Source organism: Falco naumanni, chromosome 1, assembly GCF_017639655.2.
Source record: "Falco naumanni isolate bFalNau1 chromosome 1, bFalNau1.pat, whole genome shotgun sequence".
Taxonomy (NCBI): domain Eukaryota; kingdom Metazoa; phylum Chordata; class Aves; order Falconiformes; family Falconidae; genus Falco; species Falco naumanni.
In genome coordinates, this window is record NC_054054.1 from 17,871,041 (window position 1) to 17,892,446 (window position 21,406).

Here is a 21,406-nt window from a genome sequence, read left to right on the forward strand (position 1 = left end):
ACAGCTTACACAGACTTAACTGTAACCTAGACCTGGACCCAACCAAATTGAAAATATCCCCAAATCTGCCAGAGAGAAGGTACATTGTGTCCCCTCTACTAAACCCAACGACCAATCCTGTTTCCATGACTCCTTGCCCATTCCTCCACCCCAAGCTGAACAAAACCCTTATTCCTGACTACACAAGCTTTCAACATACCTTATTCTTTTCCCCCATTATTCCTTTAAATACCTCTCCTTTGAAGTCATGCTGTATCTCATGCAGAAAAAGAGTAGCAGTTGCTGTCATTTTCTGTGGACTTCTTTCCACTCCATTTCTAGTTGTTGCCCACCTATTTGCTATGTGACTACCAGCTCCAGGCAGCAAGATACCCTTGCATCAAGTGCTACCCAAGAAATTGACACCACGATCTTCATCAAGATAGGTGACATTTTACCACAGCTCTCCACACAGTTGCTCATCTCTCTCAGCTAGGCTAGTTTTATGTCAGAAGAGCAATTCCACATACACTTGATAATGCCTGACATTTGGAAATATCTGTCTACTCAAGTGCTTGAAAATTGCATGCAATGGGAATGCACAAAAAACTTGTAACAGACTGTATTTTTCATTCCTTTGACAGATGAAGCTAGCAATAAGCTCTTTTATGAAAGGTCTCAGGGGACTTTTCTGTTGTCAACAAGATGGGAGATAAGGAACACTAAACAAGGAAAAAAAAAAAGAGGAAAAAGGGAAAGAAGTCCTAACAGACTAGCAGACTTTACGTATTAAGGTTTTCATGAATCCGCTCATTAAAGCGGAATAGACAGACTACTTGCATTCAGGCTTCTCAAGCCCTGTGAAACACAATAGCAACTAACTGCTTTGTGGAAAAACATTCCTCATCCATCTTACTAAAATATCCTTTACACTGGCTTTCATCAAAAATTCACAACTAGGTTCTGGCCCAAAACTTTTCTTTAAGCAGTTACCTGAACAAAACAAAAACAAATAAAAAAGAGCATGCCTAAAATAGAACAGCACAGCACACACTCCTAACTTCCAAGAGTGAAACATACCTCCTTCCTCTGTTGAAAGCAGAAGACTCAGAAGACAAGAACATTGCAACCAACCTACCTGTTGAGAAAGTACCTTCATTTTTTTCTAGCAAGTAATGACTGTGAATTCAGAAGGATGGGCAGTGAGTCATTAGCTATTGCCTCAATTCTCTCTATACAGATTTGTCACTCAGCTCCTATGACTATTAGCCCAAGTTCCCAGTCTGACTGCACTTTCACCCATTGCCTTTATGAATTGAACAGTTTCACACATCTGAACTATCTCAGTTTGCATAGCAGGGGCACGTTATTTTTTTCTGCTGTCTCCCAGCCTGCTTGAATGAGAATGATAAACTCTTGCTCATCAATGGGTTTGGCCAAGCTTCTGGTTTTGCTGTTGTGCAACACAAACCTACACAAAGCTACGCTCCTGAACAACAAGGCTATTGAGCTTTCTCAATGCAGGGAGTGGCCTTCTCTTAAACTTTGTCAGCTGCCTATCTTCAAAGATCTGAATTGACTCATACACTTGAGATAGTCCCCTTCAATTTCAGACTCTTAAACCAAAAACCAACCAACCTTCCCCATACCTCATCGGATATCTCAGTAGATAATGACAGATGGTAAACTTCTATTGAGATAAACAATGGTATCTCCACAGTATTATTTCCATCTGTGTTCACTCCATGTTATAATGTAACCCTCGTCGAAAGATGCTAATTTGATAGCACAAAATCCCTTCAACTGTCTTGTCTGTACAACTTGTCCATAAATCACAGTAGCTTTTTAAACTGCCTATGCCATTTCAATAACACTCTTCCTTTCTGGAGCACAAGGCTCACATGCATAGGAGAAAAAGAACTGGCTTCCCATGCCAAGTGCAATATAAGCATCTCCTGAGACAGCCACAAGGGGCATGAACAAGCATTTTGAGAAATTAAACCAGGATAAAGGCTTTATCTCTTCTTAATAAGGAGGTGTTTACACCTCAGTGCAGGAAAAGGAAGCATAAGTTGTTTTATTTTCACACAATTATTTCTGTCACTCAACAGACAGGCAGCCATGAGTTTTCAGCTGTATGGATTTTCAATGCACCTGAACAAATGACTCAGCTAGCTCTGCACATACAGCTCTTCTACCATAAACCTTAGATGACTTAAGTTATGCCTTCTGGCCCATCATAAGCAGGATCTGACTCTGCTTTCAGTTTCTATCCCACTGTCCCAAATTTGTAACCCCTGAAAATTAAGTCACATTTTCAAGCAAACAAAATACGCAGTTCCCTTATCGGGTTCTGCATAAAGACCATTTTATAAGTTTCCAGAGAACAAATAAAACAACTTTTTTTTCCCCCATGCATGCTTTCAATTAACTGATGGAACTTGCTGTCAAGTATTCCCACTGAGGTAAAGATCTTGACATGAGTCCAAAAAAAATATTTCCTATTTAAGGGCTTAAGTCCAGAGTTATACAGTGCAAAATCAGAGATCTGAGATGAAATTATTCCTTTTCCTCTGGAGTATAAATTATTCTCTAATAGCTGAAGATGATGATTTTCCTTCAAGGAAAATTACTTGACAGTTGGCTGTTACCAACTGTTTTTTCTTTTTCTAATTTTAATTGATGAACTTGATACTAGCTGATTTATAAAGATCAACTATTTTCACTAGGTAAGCAATCTGGTTGAGCACATTTATCTTCATTGGCAACAAGAGGTTCTAATGCTTTCACTTTATCTAAAAAAAACATGATGAAGCAAAGATCTCTGCAGTTTTAAGAGCTGCTACAAAAGAACTCAGATTTATCATAAAGAGAAATCTTTGTTTAATGAGTAGAATACTCAGAAAATGAAAAAGCTTTACTAACCTTCTACATTCATAGCTTCCCTCAGAAGCTGCAACTTCTTCTGTCTCTCTCTTATTCTGTCAAAGGCATTTGATATTGCTGCAGAAGTTGATGTCTCAGGCACATGGCGTGTTTGGTCCAGTTTTTGTGGTCCAAAGACATCCAGTGCTATGCTCCCATCGGAGTATCTTGCTTCCTTGTTTCTGGCAGTAGTAGAAGTCCGTACTGTAAATGTTTCACACTGATGGTTGTACCCGTGAGAGCCTCCAGCATGGTCCCTCTCAGTTGCCCTGTCAGTTGCACAAAGCAAATCTGTGGAGGAAGCCCATACTTTCCGCTTGGGAGCGACATCTGTATGGAGGTGACCTTTTTTTTCAAACTCTTTGGTTTTACATCTATGAGGACAGAAAACATCTTCCTGTCCCGAGTTGTAATCTGCGGAAATGCCCTGGAAAAACTCTTCCTCGCCCTGTGTTCCTTGAACTGACAGAAATCCCATAGACTTGCTAAGTCCTTTGTTAAGCGTGGTCTGTTGAGAGAAGTGAGCTTTGTGTCCATCAGGTGCATCAACCACCAATGTTTTTCCTGGAATAAAGAGACATTTCATAGATGTAATTTTGTGCTACTTAAAGGGCTGCTTCAGTCAACAAAGACAGAACTCAAACTACTACGTATCTGACAGATATTTTCTTTTACTTCTGAAGTGCTGAAGAAAAAATTATGGCCTACTGTAGTTCAGCATTAACATTAAACCCCCCCCCTAAACTATCACATACATGCTGAAAGTTGTTTTCTCATTAGCTTTATCTGTAAAATAGTCTGGACTCTCACCAAAAGTACTGTTTAATGATCAATCTGAAATGAGCCATTCTCATGTCTCACACCTGAAGACACCACCTAAAATTTTTAATGACAAGCCCATGTTTGTTCCACAGATTTACAGATGCGCTGCAGTAGTGTCAGTAGAAGGAGTCAGAAGAAAGACTGTGTAGTTAAGAATTTTAAGGAGTCAGGAGAAAGACCGTGTAGTTAAGAATTTTAAAAATCCTGGATCTTCCTTTAATGACTTTTTTTGGTGATGACAGTCCCTCCAGATAAATACTCTAAAACAAAAGTAACAAAGCTTCTAAGATCTAAGTGATTCTATGAGCCTGTACATTCCATGTTTTGTTAATAAGTGGATCTGCCAATACTGTCTTTTCCCTCTCCTTTACCATGAAATTACTCCCAGAATAAAAGAAACTATCAGAGGTAGAATAGCATCAATGAAATATGTGTTTTCTGAAGAATATCATAACATGGTCACCAAGAAGTTGTGATGACCATGTATGCCTCAGACATAAATTTTTCTTGAAGTATTAGCCCAATTTTACAAAACTGAGTACAAACATTGGTAAGTACAATCAAATTTCTTAACATAACAGATGACCTACCAGTTTACCTTTCATATTCTTAAGACTTCCTGAGATCAGAGTAAAAGAATTATAAGAGTAACATCCCAGAAAAAAAACTAGTATCAAAGACTACCCAACTGCTACTTACTGTCTGTTAGCAAACTAAAATTTTTCAATGCTTCTGCATTATTAAACGTTGCAAAACCCCAAGGTCTAATGTAGATATCAGACATGCAATAATCTACTCATAACTCCAACCGACCAAGTACATTGCAAAAATTATTATAAAGATGACGTTTAAATTTGTCATATTAATGTAATGTGTACGCTGCAGATTGGAAATTTCAACCTCATCATGATACCCTGGACAAGAAAACCCAACTAAAAATATTCCATGCTGGGTTGCCTAAGCAATGCCTGCTCACCCAGGAAGAGTCAGTATGGCATGTGATGCTTTTCTTAGAGGTAGCTCCCTCTCGGCTGTGATATTACCATGTACAACTTTTAAGACGCAGCAGCCCTGAAGACATACTCACAAAAGCAAGCAGTCGTGAGCTCCAAGTAAATTACTGCGTTGTATCTACTACCCTCAAAGATGGCTCTGTAGTGCTGCCTGCTGCTCTTCCAAAGGCAATTGAAATCAACAGCCACGCTTAGACAGTAGGCTCCTGCTACTAGGTCTTTACCTAGTCTTTCATCCTTTCAAATTGAGTTTCACAGACTGCGTTAAGGATGCTCACAATTATACTCAGAAATGCTTTGAAAAGCTTATGGCTTTATACCTTTCCACTCTTGATATTCTACTTGAAAAGGGACTGTTAGCTTTCAATGTCTATTTCTGCGATATTAAACTTACAACAGGTGTTTTGCCCCTTACTTCTTACCAACACACAAATGCATGATGGCAAAATGTTAAGGTTTGGACTTTCTAAGAAGTGTCTTGTACAGTTCCCACATGTTCCAGCCAAGTGAATAAAAAAACCCCAACCTTTGCCAATAAGAATGGAATAATCTTCTGAAAAGATCTGATGCATTATTTCGTATTTTACAAATATAGCTTTAATCCTAAACTCAAGTAAACATAATTATATTTGTGGTAAGGTAAATCTTACATTACTATCTTATTCTCAGACTACACATCCCTCAAAGCTGTTGAATTACATATAATAGTCACACAGACTTTTAAAAATAGCCATTCACTATGAAGTTCCCACTATCTAAAGCAGTAGAACGATATCCATTCTGCAAACGCGTACTTCACATTCATGTACATGCACTTCACGGATAGACATTCCTAAACAGGGTTTTAATGCAAGTCATTTCTGAGAGAAACAAAACCCAAAATACTGCAGTATTTAAGATGGTTACCAAAAAGCAAATCAAAAGGAGCTCTGAGAATCCTTCCCAATAATGAGTTCCAAGATAATTTTAGGCAGAAAAAAACTGAAACAGCCTCCTCTACACACTGTTTTTACACATTTTTTTAAATGCAAAAACAACCTACCTCTTCAACACTGGAAGTATTTACATGCACAAGACCTTACTGAACAAAACAATGGTGAACAAATCAGAAAACCAAGGAGAGGCAGCTGCAACTCCAACATAGTACCAAGGCTGTAAATTCAGGATTACTTGGTACATCATTGATCATGACTCAGAAGAACATTCCTGATTCAAAAGATCATTTATGTCTCTGCACGTTGAAACATTACCTTGTTTCAGGATCACATCCAGTTAAAAAAGCCACAACATACTTGAAGCACCAGTGGGTATCCTCGCCATAGCACTCCCAGAGACATAAACATATCTGTGCTACGCTGGTGAGAACTGCAGTGAAAGGGTCTGGGTGCCAGTGAAAAAAAGTGCTACACGGGAAGGAGCATCCTCTTCATCAAAATTTCCATGGAATTGTAGCATCCAGACTAGACATAACAGAAGCTGCTTCTAATTCAAGCAAAGGCTCAGAAGACACAAGCTCCCTGCCTTGGCATGCAAGAGATGCTTTCTATTCCTCAAGTCATCCACCCAGCTGGGGCTTCCTCATGAGGAAAAGTGAATGCCATGAACACTACTTCAGCAGTGGCTGGGAAAGTACGCATTGTTACAGCTTTGCCACTCATTCAGCTGATTGCATGATGAGACAGGAGACGAGCTGTCCCATCAGGAAGCAGTGCAGGAGACATTCCACTTCTACACTGGTCTTCCTCTTTGCTGCCTGGAGATGTCTACAGGTCTAACTCATATCCACATTAGTTTATGCAGCCAACGTGAGTTTTTAACATAGTACCAAAAGGAATCTACAGCTGGCCTTAGTATTCTTCTTGAGACTGTAAAATTCTCTTAGACATCTTCATCTTTCCTTTATTACTCTTCTCATTCCTACTTGTGCTTTTCACCAGTCTTGGCACTTCTCACCTTTGCAAAACCCCTCCTGCCCTACATAACATCATTTCAACAAGCTCTCCCCAAACTGGCTCACAATGTCAACACGAGCTGTTTAACAATCATCCTCAGAGAATGCTAAAGAGACTAGGGGGCAAGGGATGCACAGCCTGCTCAAGTTGGGCATCCTGAGATTGTAAACTAGAACAAAGCAGCAACACAGAGCTTTTAGACCCATACTTTATACCCATGGAGAAAGCTTGCTGCTCTTGGCATTGGAGAGCAGAGGTCAATAATCAAGGAAAAGACTTCTCAGTACAGAAGAAACTCAATTGCAGGTACCAGTGAAAAAATTGTATTAGGCAGCCAGTAATCGGCCCATGCCAACTCTTCTATTTTTAACAACCTAAATACGTCCTCATCTCTCCTTTTTTTTTTTTTTAAGTACCATTATAGACTCTGTAAATCACAAAATCAACCATTAAGATATTTTCACTTTTTTTCCCCCAGACTTCCCCAACACACAACCTCAGCATTACCTAGATCAAGGATCTTAAAGGACTGCATTAAGTCTCTTTCAGCACAAGGCTCATATGTCTGCCTTTCAGCTAACAGTACACCTCCAGAACAGAGTGGACTGGAATTATATTTGCTTCTTTAATACACGTATTTTCAGTTGAATGGCATACACAAGTCTAAATTCATTAAGCCAATACATAGTTTGTCCATCAACTTTTTCCCCCCAGCTTTTATGATGAAATGTGTGGAAAACTGAAGGGAAGAACTACCAGTAAAACTACGTATGAAGAATAAAGATCCAGCTAACAATTGCTGAACAGAGAGCTTTGTCTGGGACTCAGGGGAAAAAGGAGAATTTACCACCTTTGGAAGAAGGGGTGGGCAACTCTGGAGGACTACAAGGTTGTTGTGTGGTTATACTAGAAGAAAATTGGAGAAGCAAAAGCTAGTCTCCATCATTTATCAAGGGGAGGTCCCAGAAGACTGGAGGTTAGCCAATGTGACGCCCAGCTACAGAAAGAGCCAGAAGGAGAATCCAAGAAACTAGGCCTTGTCAGCCTGACCTCGGTGCCAGGGAAGGTTATGGAGCAGATTGTCTTGAATGCCATCATGCAGCACATGCAAGATAACCTGGGGATCAGGCCCAGCCAGCAGGGGTTTATGGAAGGCAGGTCCTGCTTGATGAACCTGATCTCCTTGTACAACAAGGTGACCTACCTAGCAAATGAGGGAAAGGCTGTGGGTGCTGTCTACCTGGACCTTAGTAAAGCCTTTGACACCGTGTCCCACAGCATCTCCTGGGGAAACCGGCTGCTCGCGGCCTGTAGGTGTGCACTCCGGGTTGGGTAAAAGGCTGGCTGGCTGGCCGAGCCCAAAGGGGGGTGGGGAATGGAGCCACATCCAGCTGGCGGCCGGGCACACGTGGTGTTCCCCAGGGCTCAGCGCTGGGGCCGGTCCCGGTTCGTGTCTCTGTCTGTGATCTGGGCGAGGGGATCGAGTGCCCCCTCAGCGAGTCTGCAGCCAACACGAAGTTGGGCAGGAACACTGATCTGTTTGAGGTCTTATGAGGAGCAGCTGACGGAACTGGGGTTCTTTAGTCTGGAGAGAAGGAGACTCAGGGGGAACCTTATCACTCTCTACAACTATCTGACAGGAGGCTGTAGGCAGGTGGGGGTTGCTCCCTTCTCCCAGATAATAAGCAATAGAATGAGGGGAAACAGCCTCAAGTTGCACCAGGGGAAGTTTAGATTAGGTATTAGAGAAAATTTCTTCAGTGAAAGGGTGGTCAAGCATTGGAACAGGCTGCCCAGGGACATGGTGGAATCACCATCCCTAGAGGTGTTTAACAAACCTGTAAAGGTAGTGCTTGGGGACATGGTTTAGTGCTGGACTTGGCAGTCCTGGGTTAAGGGTTGAACTTGATGATCTCTAAGGTCTTTTCTAGCTTAAACGATTCTATGATCAAAAGGAAACTGCATAATGGAACTTTTATTTCTTTAAATTTTAATGGAGAGCCATGTTATGACCTTCTTTTAAAAAAAAAAAAAGAAAAAGAAAAAACACCCTTTTATTTGTAATGGAAACTCTGGAAACCTTTCTAAAGTACTTTGGCTCCACTAAAAACAAAGTATCTCACCTGAGATCACAACAGAGCTACTCTGTGCTCAGTTACCCACCAATATAGTAAGACAGAGAAGTGCTTCTCTACTTCTCAGTGATGGTGACAGGACAAGCCATTAGTAATTAAGATACTACAGCATATATGTAACTTCAAAAGGCACATTTTTCCTTTCCCCAATTACTTCTCTGCAGAACTAAATTCTTCTTAATGCTCATCTGAAAAGCATCTGGGTTCTTAATTTTCATTTATCACCCTTGGGTGTTTATCCTCTACTTGATGTTACTTTAATGCAATTATTTATAATTACTCTAAATAATTTGAATGTAATTATAGTAATTGCATGATTCCAAAGTATAGTGAGGGAATATATACAATAAAAATAGCAATTAATCACCAAGAGTTCACATGAAAATTCCCTTGTGGTGCTAAAATGAAAATCAAGTTTTCCACACACATTCAACTGGCAGATGTTATGTTTGCTAAATGACCACAGATCTGCTTCCTTCTTCCTTTGGTGTCTTCAGCTGTGAATGCAACTACACTCTCTTTGACAACAGTGTCACTTACAAACCACCTTTTACTCACACTGATAGTAAATTAGTTGATTTCCCTCTGAGCAAAGGAGTTATCTGGTCCTTGCTAAATTCAGTCTGTTCGCAATAACTTGTGTATCAGCTTGACCATACAGGCAAATTAATCAAATATTACGTGAGTGCAAACACTGTCAGTGCCATGATATACTGTGTATGTTTTTACTGAATAATCTCAGCTCAAGTTTCTTTAAAGTTCTTCTGACTGCCCCCTTTTGTTTGCAGAAAACAATACCTTTTTCAGCAAAGCTTATGGATATATCCATACACACACAGAGCACAGGGGTGGCAGGGCAAGGAAGAGACACAGAGATTGCCTGCATGTGCACAAAAGCTCACACACCATCATTGCCAGACTGAAAGGTCTGAAGAGGAAATTACTATACAGGAGTTTAAAAAAAAAACATCTCCCACATCATCTTTGTGCAAAAAGCAGAATGACAGAAAAATCCTTATCCCAACACAATGTGGTTAAGTTTCTCAAATACTAGTGGGTAGCTGACAGAGGAGTTAGGTTTGCAATTCCTTTGGGGCAGGCCAAGACCCAAACAGAAAACAACAGAGCCATATGTGGATTGTGTTGGCTACTTGGAATGACACCTCCTCCTTTCTTTTACTTTTTTCAATTGTTGAGAAAATCCAAGTTTCAGATGGAAGTACTCTTAAAACAATGCATTCTTTGTGAAAGAAGAAATGAGCTGGACACAAAGACTGTTAAAAGCACTGTAAAGTAATGGCCAAACTACAAACCCTGTAAAACAATTTGCATTCTGCTTTGGACCGAGATGGCCCCTCTATCAAAACCCAAATAGCTCTAGAAACCAAACATCTTGTTCAGAACAGTGGTAGTGAACCTTGCCAAGTAGCACTTTGTAAATGCAACATTTTACCTCTTCTCTTCCTCAGCAACTCTGCAGGAAAGACAACTGCATCATTGCTCTTTCCCACTCAGGTTTATGGGCCTTTTTTTTTTTTTTGGTACCAAGAAGGCAAAAGGGCCGCCCAGCTATTCCTTTCCTGGATTTCTGCATACCCCAGGAGCAGCTCAGTGATACAGCTGCTTTTCTGCACAGAGACAGCATTTGATATGTCTGGTTTGGTTTCCTCACTGATCTTTGTGTCCACTCCTGTGTCTTCAGAGTTCTGAGTCTGTCCTTAGCACCGCTGTTAACAGCACTTCCAGTACTGCCAGGATGGAAGCACAGTAAAGCAGCAGCAACTACACTTAAAGATCTCCACCAACACCAATCACTCAGTACTGCTAGATGCAAACAGAAACCCTTATTGGAAGAAAACAGGCATGGTTTCTGAAGGGCAAAAGAATAACTTCTTACTCTTCAAAATAAATAGTCTTTATCTGGCTTCCATTTAGTTTTCTTGAACACTGAAAGTTAATTCTCCACCTACTCAGTTCTTTTTTTCTAGTATCGAGGAGATGGAGGTGAAAAAAGAAAGATTGTATTTCTAGATGAGAGATTTTCAAGTCAATGGAATTAAGTTTGTGCTGTATTTTTTGGTAAGTTAAATCTGTGTACTTGGATTTAGCAAGGAAATGAGTAGGCTGTTTCAGTTCACATGGGAAGCATCATTATAAACCATTTCTTTATAGACTAATACGCTGATTTTTCTTGTTAAAATTGAAAGCAACTTCACTTAGCCTTAGCATCTTTTATTCCATTTACATGTACCATTTTTGCTACACCTGACAAAGTGTTTAGTCTAACTAAACAGGGAATTTATCAACACCTAAAATTTTTTTCAGTATTTCCAATTATTTTCTGTTACATACAGTTATGGTGAACTTTAATGATCCTGTAAAATCCTTTCAAGCCTTTATCCATTTGGCGCATTTTCTTTTGATAGAAAGGTCAGAATTTTACCGGATACAACTGTAGTATTGTAACATAAAATAACTCATTACAGTCTACCACACTGCACAAGCCAAGTTAAAATGAGAGGCCCTTTATGGCAAGAAAGCAAAGCCAAGACACCTGTTCGCAACATCTCTTTAAACACAAAATATCTCTGCAAAGGTCTGTCCTTGGTGTTCACAGGTCATCAACATCAGGTGGAACTTTGTAAACAAACACACAAGGTGCATGTTTTCAATTACTAGAGAGTTGGGAAGCAGGCTGCCAGGCACATGCAATTTACAAAGATTTCGACTGGGCTTTAAATAGACTATGCATCCTTTTGAAGGATGAATGCCATAGTTTGTGGCAAAGAGTAACATGGTGAATTACCGCTTTATGTTTGGAAGAGTTTGACAGTCACTCTTCTATCATAACAAAAGAATTTTATCAAGCAACTTCCACAGTTCTTGAAATAAAGGCTCTTCAGGTTTAAAGTGTTTTGAGTAAGAAACAACACTCACTGGTTCAGATGACTCACACCAGGCTTTACCACTTCTATTTCTGCTGGCTAAGTCAGTTCCTAAATATTGTGTTCGAGTATGACTTGACTGAAAGCAAACATTCTGTAATACTAATTTAAAATAAATTATTTCTGCAGGCGGTCCTGCCATAAAGCTCATTCACCAAGACTGCCACAGAGTGAGTCGTGAAAGACAAAAAATAAATTTAACTGGGGAGAATATTAACATGAAGCTATTTATTAATTTAATTATTCTCTTCAAGACAGACTGAAATGAATAGCTGAAAATATCCAACCTTGGTACATAAGGAGAGGAAAATATCTGATTTAACAGGTGAATTGGAAAAATATTTCAAAACATTTGTCCTAAGCCAACAATAAAGCCCCAGCAATTATAATTTTGGATGACCATGGTATGGAAAACTGTTCTTACTTTAATGACTTCCAAAGACAATGCAAAAATCCTCGCATTTTTCGAAGACTGGAAATACCTAAAGTATTGTTCAGCTACTGTCCAACTAGGAGCACATCTCTCTTGCTGAACCATCTCTATACTGATAAACTTATGATTTATCAACTATCTTAAGTTAAATGCTCGTAGTAACATTCCGATACTCTTCACGGGTCATAATAAATGCCTTAGCTCTATGCGGCTTTTCTCTCCATAAGATGGGTATTTTATTAATTGAAAATTATCTTTCAGATTTTCACAATGACTCCACACAACTTCACCTCAGTGAGTATCAGACAGTCTTCTGTCCTCTCCAGGAAACATTTCTGCTCACCATATTTATTGCCTTAAATATAGTGGTAAAACAACTGGTAAAATTAGACACATCCTTATGTGTGCCCATGCCCCCACCCAGCATTGTCCCAGTGCTAAACTGGGCTCAAATTATCTTGTCAGAGGAAGTTAAACCCAAACATTTAGATAAAAGATGACTGACATAACTTCTACTGTTTTAGAAAGCCAGTTCATGCAGAATCATAATCCTGCCTGGTAGCTTCCTACCTTTCTCAGTGTTTGCTGTTTTGCAATTGGAATGAGAGTTGTGTATTTCAACTACACAAAGGCACAGAATAGTACAGTGTCAGAAGAAAAAAGGACTCTATGCTTTTCTGAGCTGGTGGGGTTTTTTTTGTTTCTTTTGCCATTACTATTTTTCTTAAACTCTCATCTGGCCTTCTACTTATGGCTCCTCAATCTATGAGATTATCATTGGTATAATTAGTATTACATTCCACAGCTCACTTTTCCGGAAATGTAAAAGCTGTGCCCACAGGACAGCTGATCTGCACTGTTACTGACAGAACCTGCACCAGCAAACCAGCATCCATTACAGAAAAAGAAATAACCAAACATTAAATTGCCTTGAATCAAATGTGAGCTGTCTCTCATTAGGATCAGACACCCATTTCACTGGGTCCTCACTAACTTTCAAACACTTTCTGAGTGGAACCAGCAACAGCTAGAGCCCAGTTTGGTTATATGTATGTGTGTGGGGCTGTTTTGTGCTGTGTTTTATTTTACTGATACTCTGTATTCCCGAGGTCTCAGTGTAGTACTGAGATCAAGGATCGCATCTAAGATCAAAATATAGGTAAGTAAGATAGTGTTAAGGCATACTGGGAAATTGCAATGATAAGTAGAATTGGGAAAAGTTTTGGGGAAGCTAAGAGGGTTGTACATGGTTCAGGGAAAAGGAGGAAAAATTACAAGAGTTCCACAGGTAATGAGCGTGATACAGAGAAACTGAAAAAGGTTGAGCAGAAGCAGGACAGGCAGAAAATAAAAATTAAAGGAAAGACTGACTTCAATTTATCTTGTTTTCTGAAAATAAAGACTCAAATAACAGAAAATATGACAAATATTTTCTACTTCTAGGTATAGGGCAAGAAAGAAGTATAAAAACCAAAATACCATAACTCCACACTAACTGAAAAAATACTATTGTTCATTGACAGTTCAACTTGACAAAAATAGAAAAAAATCAAGTATTCAAGAGCATCTCATTAATAACACCCACCTTTGGGACCAAGCTTGGAGCGATGCAGACAAGTTTGCACTGGAACAGTGATGCTCAAACATTTATTCCCTGTGGTGCCATGCATTATCTGCAACACCCTACGCACGCATGCACTTCCAATCAACTCAAGAGAAACAGGAGCTAGAGGATGAGGACTATTCAGCCAACTGTACCCTATGGTTATCAAGTTCAGTTCATTCACAAATATTATTTAAGTATGATTATATTTAATTATATCTCTACAGACTGTGATGTTCCCTAAAAAGATAAATCTTTCAAGAAGTCATTTTGACTGAGGTTGCTTAAAACCCTGTGTTGAATTTACCAGTCGATAGCAGCTGAGCCAAGTGTGTTCTTCAGCCTTATAGAATCCTTATAGCTCTGGTTGCTCTTCCCCAGCCAAATTATTTTCACTGCAGTGAAACCGAGGCAGAACCAGAAGGCAAGTGAGCACACAGTGGCAAGACAGGCATTCAGCTTCACAGCGCTTCAGAGGTTCAGACACTGTATCCTAACAACTTCTCAGTAAAATAAAAAGCAATACCTCTCAGCCATCTCAGAAGCAAAGTCAGACATACTAAGCGATTCAAAAAAACCCCAAAGGATAAGAGGAAAGAATATTCTGGTTATGACATTTTTTCAAGTCGGAGGATACAGTAGAAAACCAATTAGATCATCTAGTCCTTATCCTTTAAGTTAAAGATCTAATCCTGAGAGAAAGTTTCAGACATCACAGAGGTGATATTCAACCCTAGTACTGAGCCAGAAAGCCATGGAGATACTGGCTAAAGCTACAACATCTATCTCCAAAATTTTGTAGAACGTAAAACAAAAGCTTTTTTGTTAAGATGTACTTAAAAGACTTTGGGGACAAACATTACTTTTGGGGGAGGAAAAAAGTCATCTGCTAAAAAGCTTGAAGTTGTGGGTAGGAAAACCAATGAACAAAACCCCCAACCCCGAAACCAAAAAAAAAAAATTTAGAAAAAAAGAAGATAAGGATTTTTTAAGAAAATGAAAAGTTAACCAGCAAGACTGTTCAGTTGTATTACTGAAAACAAAACTAGAAACAACAAAGAAAACAATAATCAGGATTGCTAATCCAGTGAGAACAGAGTTTAAAGACAACCCTGCTATGTCTCCAAAACTTAAGTATTCTGACCATTATCAAAACATGCAGTTCTTGTTGATCATGGATTAAAAAACAGAATAGATGATGCAAATGATAAAGCTTGAAGCTTGAGTAGTAGCTGAATGGTAGTGTGATCAAATAAAGGTCTTAAAAAAAAAAGATAACACTGGAAATTAGAATGAATAGGGTTAAACAAACTAGCAATTTAACAATCAGAACAATAAGGTTCTCTTATAACCCTTATGAAATCAGTGGGAACCAGAGAAAGAATTCATTTTAAGAGCGAGCTTAGGTAGTTCAGAAAAATAAAGGAATTACATCGTTTACAAATCCAGTCAATTAGATTGACCCAGTCTCAAACCCTGTATTACTACAGAAATATTCTGGAACAGCAACAGCCAATAAGAAAACAAAGCCCCTGAGAAAGCAGTCAGAACAGTACATTTGTGCCAAAAAATGAAGAGACAGCTTGTACCAGAAACTGTTCCTAAACACATAGTGCTGTACTAGAAGGGCTGACAACCACTGACATATGTTTTTTATATCAACGAGTAGCCTAATCTAGGACTCATCTCAAAAGAATGAATAAAGGAAGTCCTCCAATGCCTTGCCAGACTTGAGTCTAATTTTTGCAGTTTGTATTGCCACTGATGACTCCATGGATTTTGGTTCCTGCAATTCACTATGCTGTTAATCAACACAAAATTAAAGAATAAAGAGGCAACAGAAGCATAACTTTGTTCCAAGTTTACAGATAGGCAGAGAGGTAATGTGAGGCAGATGAAAACCCTGTGTTGCTAACACTTATGATGTTGATTATTTGTGGGTGACGTTGCATTCTGGAATTGAGATATTCCATTTACAAATGAGCATTTTAAGTCAAGAATATTCTCACCCGACTATTGTATCTCGCTGCCTGCACTGCAACAAATTAGAGTGGTCCAAGTTGATGCTTTATAAAATATTCCTACCCAGCTCCTCAATTCTTACAAAAAATACGAGACTAGTCTTTTAGAAGACTACATCCTCTTGTCTGAGAAGCCTAGCGCAAAGCTGATGCTGCCAAAACAAGTACATCTAATGAAGTCATGGCCAGCATCAGCTGCCAACCTACATCACTTTAGCCCACAGTGGCAACAGCAACACTGCCTCTAAAACAGTCTGTCTCATCCCTACCCTCCCAGTTTCCTCTTTCCTTACTTCCCTGAAGTAACAGTACAACCCTACCTGGCCCTCCATGTCCACCTCCCACTGTCAAAGCACAGCAGAACTGTGACGGAACACATAACACCACTCTTCAGGGTGGGTGGGTGCGGAAATGGGCAGCAGAAAAAAGCTTTGTGTGCAGAGAAAAGAGCCCAGGGCTGTCTGATAAGCAGGGAAAGAGGCTGTGTGCAACTAGAGCTATGAAGAGAAGGCAGGGTCCACAGAGAAGACAGAACTAAGAAAAGCTGCTTCCTGTTCTTCTAGCTGACCTACCTTCAGTTGGAGATTCCCATTCTCCAGAAACAAAACTTTTGGTCAAGAAACTTTAAAACCTGTTCCTACCATCAAGACTGAACTGGAAAGACACATTTTCTTGAAACAATTATTCTAATGTCACCATCACCAACACTTAGCTAGACACTGAGCCATCAGAGTTCTGTGAAAGTCAGCAAGCCCTCCTCTATTCAATTTCTTTGGCTGCAAAATCTCCACAAACTTGGTCTTCTACAGGGCTGTATTTACTGCCATGACCCTGCAATGAAGCACTTACCTGTGGGAAGTCCTTTTCCCCTAAGCCTCTCCCGGATAGCCTGGCTCCTGTCTGGCTGCAATTTTCTATCTCCATTGCAAGAAAGTTGATCCACCTGTAAAACAGGCAGTAGCGCAGTTAAATATTGAAAGAGCTCACATCAGTATGAAACAAGTATCCATTCTGTAACTGTACAGCATCAGTCAATGCCAACAGTTAAGTTCAAGTTCAGAGTTGAAGTTCAAACTTTTTTCAACAAAACCAAGTTAATCAGTGAGAATATACCCTAGAATTATCCTTATTTGAACAATCCGTGCATTATTTTTACTATGCATTTGGTCTACTTTTTTCCACCAAGTTTACAAGCATGTAACAAATACATTTCACTCCCACAGCAAACTGAAGACAGCAGCTCTCGAAAACCCATGTTCCATGGTTGCAGCATGACTGGCCTGCAATTGGTCTGATGAGTCTTCTACGTAACAGGAAGAACTGTCTTGTACTTGGTAGTTTCTGGCTGATACCTCACACAACTTATTACACATGTAAATTCTCACGCATTTGTGAGAAGTCTCTTCTTTAGCCCTTCAGGCACATTCCTTTTGTATGTCAGGCTTAACTACTCCCATTAACTTTTTTTTTTTTAAATCACCACTTCCCTTAAAAAAATATTTCACATGTAAAATCATTCAAAGAGCTTATTTGCTCTAACCAAGAATCTTTAGTGATCTTTTGATATGGTAGGAATTGACATAACTTGGACAGTGGCTTAGCTGGGAGCTGAAAGGAGAAATCAAGCAGCTTTCTATCCATTGCAGTTACAATGCAGCTCAATCAACATTAAACAGATTGAATCAGTCGTGCTGTATTTCCCTTTAGAAAGCATATTAACATGGAAAATTAAAACATTCAAACAGAACCTCTCAGCTGTGCTTCATGGACCACTAAATGTCCAGTTATAGAGTTAAGACCTCTCTAGCTTTTCATAAGGCCAATTAAGATTGGAGGCATGTTGATCTTAGAATAGCAAGTTCTACTCTGGTTTTGGAAAAACGATTTTATATGCTTTTCTTATTAACTTAAAAATTTCAGCACAAACACAAAGCATTAAACATTAAAACCAGCAGGGATAGCTAGCTAAGGCGCATGAAAACAGCAGTACAGCTGTGTTGCTGTCCTGTCAACACTTTTATTCAGCTATTTTGTTCTTGTCGTCTTGCAAAGTCAATGCAGTGACATGTTATGAATGAGGTTAACAAGGTTACTGGCAGAGGAAATCTAGAAGACCAGCAAATCTTCAGCACTGGATAATGAAGGAGCAGGACTAATGGCAGTTATCAACATGGTACAGGAGACAGGAACACATTTGCTGGATTCAGCTCTCCACTGAATTTCAGTATGTGCATTTGGGACCACTGCTGCGGTCTTTGGCACGGTGGTCTAGGTTAGTCTGTCACACTAGCCTCAGACTACCTCTGACACCCTGCTGACAAGAACAAGATGAGGAAAAGCAGAAAACTTGTTAAGCAGAAAGGGCCATTAAGAACTGGGAGACTAATGACTCACGCTCCACAGTGGCCATTTCTATAGCTCGTGGCCCTACTTAAGGTTTGGATCTTTATTTCAATAGCTTCACTGACTAAGGCCTTGTAGGCCTTCATTTTGTTAAATCAGAGGAACTCCACTTGGCAACTACACAAGACTTCAGATGTTACAATGAGGAGCACCAGACTGACACATAACCTCACAGACTAGACGATGCTTTGTGGAGCTCAGGATCAGCGCTACTTCTGGAGGCCTGTCATAATCAGCTGCTGCCAAATATTAGACAAATGCAGGGTCTTCTCACCTTGTGCAAGTGTTACCAAAACAGTTTTATAAAGGAACTATCTAACCATTAGTTCGTAACAGATTTTTTTTTAAAAAAGAAAGCATTATCAAGTCAAACATTTTTCTTGCAATTACAGTATTGTCTCTCTAGACACCAATTTCTACATTGACATAACCTCTATGAGACAAAAAAGGGAGTTTCAATGATATAAACCCAGATAAAATTCAGGAACATAATGGGATATCATTCCAGCAATAATAAACTGCTCAGTATTTATTATAAACAGAACACAAGGAAAGCAAGTATTGGCCAAAGAACAATCTAAAATAATACTGACAATTTATGACCTCCCTTTCTACTCAGAAATTCTACTCTACTTGAATTTACCTAACTACTCTATGGTCATGTTGGAATGGTTTACATGAAGGGAGAGGTTGCCTGTCAGGAATAGTAACTTTGTGAGATGAGTTCATGTTTCTTTCACTTCTGAACACAGCTGAATTCATTTGTCATCATTAGACAATAACGTCCTCCATAACTATCATATCCAAGAGCTGAGCCAAGTGCAGAACTGGCACACCACCTAAAAAGTCCCTCTTCCTGCTAATAAGCAACCCTCCAACAACAAGCCTAACTTTAAAACCAAAAATCCACAGCAATCATTTTTGAAGCATTTCAATTAGCAACATGTCAAAAGTTCGCCACAGAGTTCATAATTTTTTTGTTCACCCGTTTTTCCCTGCTTTTCTTTCAATGAACACAAACAGCTCACAAAGTTATCTTCCATAGAAACAGTAGTCATGAATGCATATACCAAGAGGAATTGCCAAGTGCACAAAGTGTTACAAGGGGAGAGATGCAATTCTCTCCTTTGAACTCTCACTCTTATCAAAATCGCAACACAGTAAGACAAGAGGAAGAATGACTGCAGAGTGACTCTGAATTAGCACCTCTGCTCTCTGCCTGCTCATCTCTATTAGTCCTCAAATGCCAACAAAAACTTACCTGAGATAGGCTTCCCAGAACCAGTCTGACCAACTGTTTCACATAAGAAAAAGAAGGGGCACAGTTACTGTTCCTTATGTGGGCACTGCAAGCATCCAGAACAGTTCGTACAGATACACGGGCATAAATGACATCCTCACACATGCCAAGGAGTATGCTGTTGAGATGATCTCCAAGTTTGATAGGCTAGTGAGAAACAAAAACAGGATTTGAAATAATGACTTGTGGTACACACAGAAGCCAGACATTCAACACAGTAAAATAATTATTCACAAGACACTGCCTGTATTATTATGTGCCAATTTTAAAGTCACCATCTAGGTGGTAGAAAAACAGCAGTTGTAGATCAGGAGACTCTAGAAGAACCTGGTCCAAATAAGCTGCCTGATCTGTAAGGTCAGAACACCAACACTTTCTCAAGGGATTAACAACTAGTGGAAAGGTTCAGAAGGAAATTTTCTTTGTTGTTTTTGAACGTTCTGCCAGTCACAAGCATAAAATTCAGTCCTCATTACCATCATTCTGTAATCCTTTGTGCTCACTTTCTATGGTTGCTCACCTCACCAATATTTTGCAGCAGCTGTGTTAGCATTTCCAAAGTCCAGTGACAACACCAAACAGTATAAACAAAGAAGCAAGGAATAAAACAGCAAAGCCACTGCTTAAGGAAGCAGAGCTTTGTAGTTGCAGGACAACACCCATACAGTTAAAAACAGTATAGATTTAATTATTCTCTACCCATTCAATTAATTCTACACTGCACGTGAAATATCACTCCTCAGGGTATGCAATAGTCAGTGATAACACTTGTTCTCAGATGCCGCAGGCATCTGGGACTTGAGCTCTCTGATCTGCAACTCTCTCAAAGTGGGTGGCTACCCACAAACTACAAGCATTGTTCTGCTTTCTGCATCATAGAGCACTTCAAACCATTAGAGTCTTATAATCTTCTCTGTATTAGTACTCTTAAAGTGTACCATAAAACAAAAATATTTTGGACAACTGATTTCATTAATATAGGCTATTCCCATCTACCTGTTTAGCATCTTAACTGATCGTAAAAATCACTTCTGTATTCAACCACATTCCCATCAGAGAAGCAGCTCATTAACCAACATAGGCAGGCAAATATGGAAAAAAAAAAAAGTAAAGAAAGGGAAAATCTACACATACAAGTTAACAAAAGTAATGCCACACACAGACTGCCCTTCTGCCTCCACTAACTGCACAGGGTAGAGGCACCACATGAGAACATCCTCAAGATAAATTATAGGCTTCTGCTCCCCCTTTCTTTCCAGGTACTGTCTTCCCACCACACTGTATTTCGAAAAATATTGTTGTATCAAAAGGTAGAGCACTCCTTCCCACCGCATTACTATGAACTGTTGCTACAGTATAATACCAAAGGAGGAAACAAAAAAAAAGGGAACTAAAATTCATGCCTACTTTCCACTCAACACCTACATCTACCTACCTTAAGTCACTCTCCCACTACTTCTGAATACTGTTCCTTTCACCCCCTACAAGACAGGAGAGCAAAGAAAAGGGATAGATATCTAAGAAAATACTGGGGCGTTGGGAACAGGCACAGTAGGTATTACAAGTAAGTATCTCTAAAACAGTCATAGCTTCAACTTTTCCAACTTTTCCATTCAGGCAGCTACTTCTAAATCAGCACAAATGAAAACACAACTAGCACTCTGTTAAAGAAAATATTAGGAACTTAACACTTACATCGCCAAAAAGCCTTTCAAAATTTCCTTCCTTACCCTTACACATAACACCAACTAGTAGGACTGAACCGAAACATGAAACAGAAGTGGCTTAGTTCCTTGAGCTGCACAATGCTCTGCCAAATCCTGCAGCTACCAGTACATCATTAAATGCTTTTATGAATGCATTTCATCTTATTTT

The 21,406-nt window shown here is 39.4% G+C and overlaps 1 protein-coding gene across 4 annotated transcripts in view; it reads right to left on the minus strand.

The window, feature by feature from the left end:
* Positions 1–21,406, minus strand: part of PTPN13 (protein tyrosine phosphatase non-receptor type 13) — a 126,313-nt gene that overhangs the window by 62,455 nt on the left and 42,452 nt on the right. For 3 of the 4 annotated variants that reach the window (XM_040583189.1, XM_040583180.1, XM_040583170.1), the window contains exons 6-8: positions 19,493–19,678; positions 16,678–16,771; positions 2,905–3,468 (exon numbers count right to left, since the gene is read on the minus strand). In XM_040583189.1, coding sequence (XP_040439123.1) covers positions 2,905–3,468; positions 16,678–16,771; positions 19,493–19,678 — 844 coding nt within the window. Of the gene's footprint in view, positions 1–2,904; positions 3,469–16,677; positions 16,772–19,492; positions 19,679–20,966; positions 21,015–21,406 lie in introns of those variants that run through there. The other variant, XM_040583198.1, reaches the window with a different exon arrangement.